Genomic DNA, 4,832 nt, shown 5'->3' on the forward strand with positions numbered 1-4,832 from the left:
TCTTAGAGAATGTGACTGTAGTAGCATAGAGAGACAAGAGAACTGACACTGTGAATGAAGGTTTTGTGAGAGAAAGGAGAACTTACACAAAAAGGATCCCAAACCCCCTCCGAGGGCCCCTTCTCTATTGCTAGAGAAAGTAGAAACTTTAGATTGCACAGATGGAGATGCTACAACTTCTGAGGATGTTGTGGATGCATAGGATGCATGAGGTAGGGCTGAAATGACCTACTAAATGTTGGAAACCAAAAAATGCTGAGGTATGATGAGGCTGAAAATTACGTTGCTGATATTTTTGATGCTGATGGCTGATGCGATGGGAAGAGGATCTGCAATGGGGCTGAAAACCGCAAGGCAAAGCTGAAAATCCAGAAAACACTGAGCTGATCGTAGGGTATGCTGAAAAAACGCAGATGGAGTCTCCCAAGAAACACTAGGGTTGGCAAGGGCTCCAGGAAATGCCAGAGGTTGAGAGGGGCAATGTTCGACTGCTGCCAAAAGCTGAGGTATGATGACTCTGAAAATTACGATGCTGATGGCTGATGGGATGCGATGTGAAGAGGATCTACAATGGGGCAGAAAACCACAATGCAAGGCTAAAATTCCACAAAACATTGAGGTATGATGAGGTTGATCGTAAGGTATGCTCGAAAAACGCAGATGGAGTCTCCCAGAAAATTCCAGAGGTTGAGAGGGGTGATGGCTGGACTGCTGCCAAATGTTGAGGTATGATGAGGCTGAAAATTACGATGCTGAAATTTCTGATGGTGATTGCTGATGCAATGCGAAGAGGATCTGCAATGGGGCTGAAAACCGTAAGGCAAGGCTGAAAATCCAAAAAATGCTGAGGTATGATGAGGCTGATCGTAGGGTATGTTGAAAAACGCAGATGAAGTCTCCTAGGAGATGCTAGGGTTGGCGAGGGCAAAAGGAAAATGTGAACTCTAAGTTTCTTTTGTACTTTTTTTGACAGAGATAAGGCAGTCACTTAATTTAAGTGTCACTTATTAATAATAATAAGTGACTTTTAAAATTGCCCTAAAATACACTAAAATGCCTGTAATGAATGCTCTGCACGTCAGAATTGGATGTCGACACTTCCTGTGGTGAACACACACCAATGCCTATGTAAAGTGGACAATGGCTATGCTCCTGTGCAATCAGAGGGTATGCAGCTACTCTAAGTGTCTGGACATGCACCCCTTTAAAAGGATCACAAGGTTGCCATAACACTTCCTAGGCTAGAAATGACCCTAGGTTGGAGTCAGCTTGTCCACATGCACATAGGGCTAGATGTGCACGTACACGCGAGCAACTTTGCATGATAAAATAGTACAACATGTGGTGCTGTAGACTCTGCCGACCCCCTCCCCAAATCCCTTGACTTGGAAAAACATCGTTGCTGATAACATCGTTGAAGTGAATCTCCAAATCTACTATGCAATTTGAGTTCGATGACTCCACTAATGCAAAGGGAAATGGATAAGGTCCCCTCTGTCATGGGTTTGTGTTTATGAGGAAGAGCATTTGACGTGACCATCCAATGTTGCCAATGGAGAGGGAGCAACGACACTGGGCTGCACCACACATGCCAAGAAAGCGTAGCTAAAATCTAAAAACTCAACATGTTGAATGCACTTCAAGTAGGCAACCAAGCGGCTATCCAATGTTGTTGATGTGACTATCCGTTGCTACCGATTGGGAAGATCTAATTTCTTTTCACATGCCAAGAAAACGCTTCTGAAATCCAAAACTTCATCACGTTGAATGTGTGTCAGGTAGGTAACCTCATGGGAGAGGGTAGGAAAGGGTTGCTAGGCCTAGAGTTGCAACAGTTGGGGCCGATCTATTTCATAGATACAAGGACTACTTTTTCATTAAAACGGTGCTAAATTTGTGTAGAGACTTGGGAGGGTATGTCTAGGACAATGTTGATTTTAACCATGGGCTATGGTACCATGTGTGATAACAAAAATGCAATGGAGAACCTCAAAACACCAAAGTGAGATAGCCATATCACAAAAGAAAGTGGGTTTTGTGGAGTAGCTGTGGCAGCTACAACCAAAGACGGTGAGGAAGTACCTTGTGTCTGATGCAATAGACTCTTTCTCCAGTAGTGGCCTTTCTTGCCACAACTACGATAGTGCTCTGAATGCGTAATCCATCTTGCTCAGCCTATGTCCTTTGTGAGTACGGAGAAGCTGCAGCGTCAAGGGAAGTTGTGTTACTTGTAGACGTCATCGTAGTTGCACGAGAACTGTTGGGCTCTAGTATTATGATGTATAGGTATTGCAAAAGCCTCTAAAACATAGGTTGCTCATGCAGTAAATCCTACATCTTTTCATGCAAGGCATCAAGGGAAGCAGAATTGAAAATGATTTTGGTAGAATCTAGATTTCACACTACCATAAATCTTTACTTTTTTTCCTTCCTTGAATGAGTGTAACTTTGCACGAATGTTGGTCCCTTTTAGTTCCTTTAGAGAGAGAATGAGATTGTTATCGATGTGGTACTTTACTTCATTTGCGTAAATGGAATGCACAAAAATGCACGACTCTCCTTGACTCGAATGGATGATGTTGATGTGGCAACTCTTCAAAATGAAGCACCTTTGATGGGGCTGATTTGATGCATCTTTGGATCCGTCTCAATATGGGCTTGCAGATGGCCACCAAGGGGGAAATATGGGGCTGTTTTGCACTATTGATGTGTGAGGAATGAAGGGCTGAATGTTGGCTACAGAAACGCAAATCTGTGATGCAAAAACACAGCAGCTTTGATGCTCTAAGTAGGGCTGAAAACGGAGCTGATGATAGAGTAGATTATGGATAGCGGGGAGACAATCGATGCGGAAAGGGAATTGTTGGAGGAGAGGCAAGGCGGTTTTGTAGTAGTTTGCCACCTTGAGATTCGGTCGGTAAAAATGTGCAAAACTGTGCAGTTAGCAATTTTTTGGCAGCAGTGAATTGACCATAAGTTACTGACCTCTGAATCATTTGATGAGGGAGCAAGCCCTACATGTTCCTGGACAACCTAGACCTACACGCTTGACATGTCAAGTGCCCACCAACGTGTAATAACTTTTGTAGGTTCCCCCCTTTTTGGTTGTCTACCTCAGCCTTCAATCGGTGCTCCCCTTGTGGCTTGGTCTCTCAATAAATCTCTACGATAAATTCAGGTCCGTTTTTCTCTAATTTTCAGCGAGATTTTGGTTCCCCATTTGCTTCTATTGTATCCCCTCGGTACCCAGTGTTTTTGACAACTTTGGGATTTCTGAAATCTTTTCTTACAGCAAATTTTAGCCCCCTTCTGTGCCTTGTTTTGGTGTGGACAGCAACCGGATCTTGCCTCTTCAGTACCCTATTAACCTCCCTATTGTTCCAATAGCCTCTACTGCCTTCTCACATTGGTTTTGGTTCTTGTATGAATGTGATTTTTATCTTTGTACCCACTCTGTTGAAACAGAAGATGTGACGGAGAAGATGGGTTGGAGGTGGGCTCTTGGCTATGGCTGCAAAACGCAAATCGGAGCTTGTCTAGCTTGCATGTGTTAAAACTTAATAAGCTTTTTCTTGGTTGTTAGGTTGCTAGCTGTTGAATCATGTTTGCAAGATAGCACACACACACACACACTTGTATTGATATGCACATCAGATAATAGATCGTAGTCCATGTGTTCAAATTATATTTTTGCTAAAGAAAAACTTAATGCACATCTTGTTTTTTTGCAGATGTGTATCCATCAAACATTTGTGAGTGGCAGAAAATAGAGAGTATTACAGGTATCTTGGATGTTTGGCATGCAGAGATGGGTGAGGAAGTCTATAGGTTGAACCAGCAAAACAAAAAAGAGGTTTACTTCTACAACAAGTTCTATGAGTGTCCTATAGCAGGCCAAACATATGGCCGTTTGTTGGACATTCCTCTACCTTCCTTTCAAAGTCAAGAATGGGAAGTGCCATGTACTCAAACAGTGGAATCAGTTAGAACAAAGATTGCGGCAGATATCAAGAACAACATGAAGGTGACATTTGGCTCGAGACGGGTGCATTTGAAGTGGCTAGTTCCATTCAATGTTTTTGTTGATTTATTTCAAAGGTGCCAAGAAATAAATAAGACAAGGACTATGTTCACAGTTGCAAATTGTCCAGAAGCTTTCCTTCATGAACTTTTTGGAATAGCATGTTTGAAGAAGGAGATATGCACAGGAAAAGAGGTAGTGCAGGCAATCTTTGACACCTCATCTACTACTTTCAAATACATAATCAAAACCCTCAAGCTCCATGTCACATTCTCATTTAGGCGTTATAAGCGCGACGGAACAGTTTGGAGAGAGATGGAGTATGCCGGAGACAAAGCCTCAATGATATCTACGACTATGTTCCTTAATAATGCAGCATTAGAACAAATACAAGTGGAGCGTTCGTGGACTTTGTTGGATGTGAGGCGTCTGCTACAAGGAAATGAATGGTATCCTGAGGATTTTGTGTTTTTTCATCTAAACAAAGTGGTGCGAAAAAGAAGAGAGAGCACTTTTAGCGTGCAAGAGATGTTGGGAAGCGAGGATAGGCTGAATTTATACATCACCTCCGACTAGATAAATGCATATTCGACAAATTTTGGTTCCAAATATGTATACATATAAAGATATTTTTTGGTTGTCACGATGTGTCCTGATTCTCTCTTCGATGTAATAGAAATTTTTAGCTCGATTAATATATTCTGACATCTTTGCTGTTTTGTCAACAGAATTTGTGAACAATTAATTTGGTTGTTGCGTTTTTGCCAATTGGAACTATCCATTTCTTTTATTGCAATGGCAGTTGGAGTTT

General features: G+C 42.1%; 1 protein-coding gene across 1 annotated transcript; it reads left to right on the plus strand.

The window, feature by feature from the left end:
• Positions 1-458: 458 nt before the first annotated feature.
• On the plus strand, positions 459-4,597 carry LOC147454387 (uncharacterized). The gene is made up of 5 exons (XM_086517039.1): positions 459-506; positions 661-726; positions 791-849; positions 3,732-3,752; positions 3,829-4,597. Exons 1-5 carry the CDS (start codon positions 459-461, stop codon positions 4,595-4,597), a joined length of 963 nt encoding a protein of 320 aa, XP_086373165.1.
• The last annotated feature ends 235 nt before the right edge of the window (positions 4,598-4,832 follow it).

The sequence above is a fragment of the Adiantum capillus-veneris genome, chromosome 7 (assembly GCF_014529385.1).
Source record: "Adiantum capillus-veneris isolate H3 chromosome 7, ASM1452938v2, whole genome shotgun sequence".
NCBI lineage: Eukaryota > Viridiplantae > Streptophyta > Polypodiopsida > Polypodiales > Pteridaceae > Adiantum > Adiantum capillus-veneris.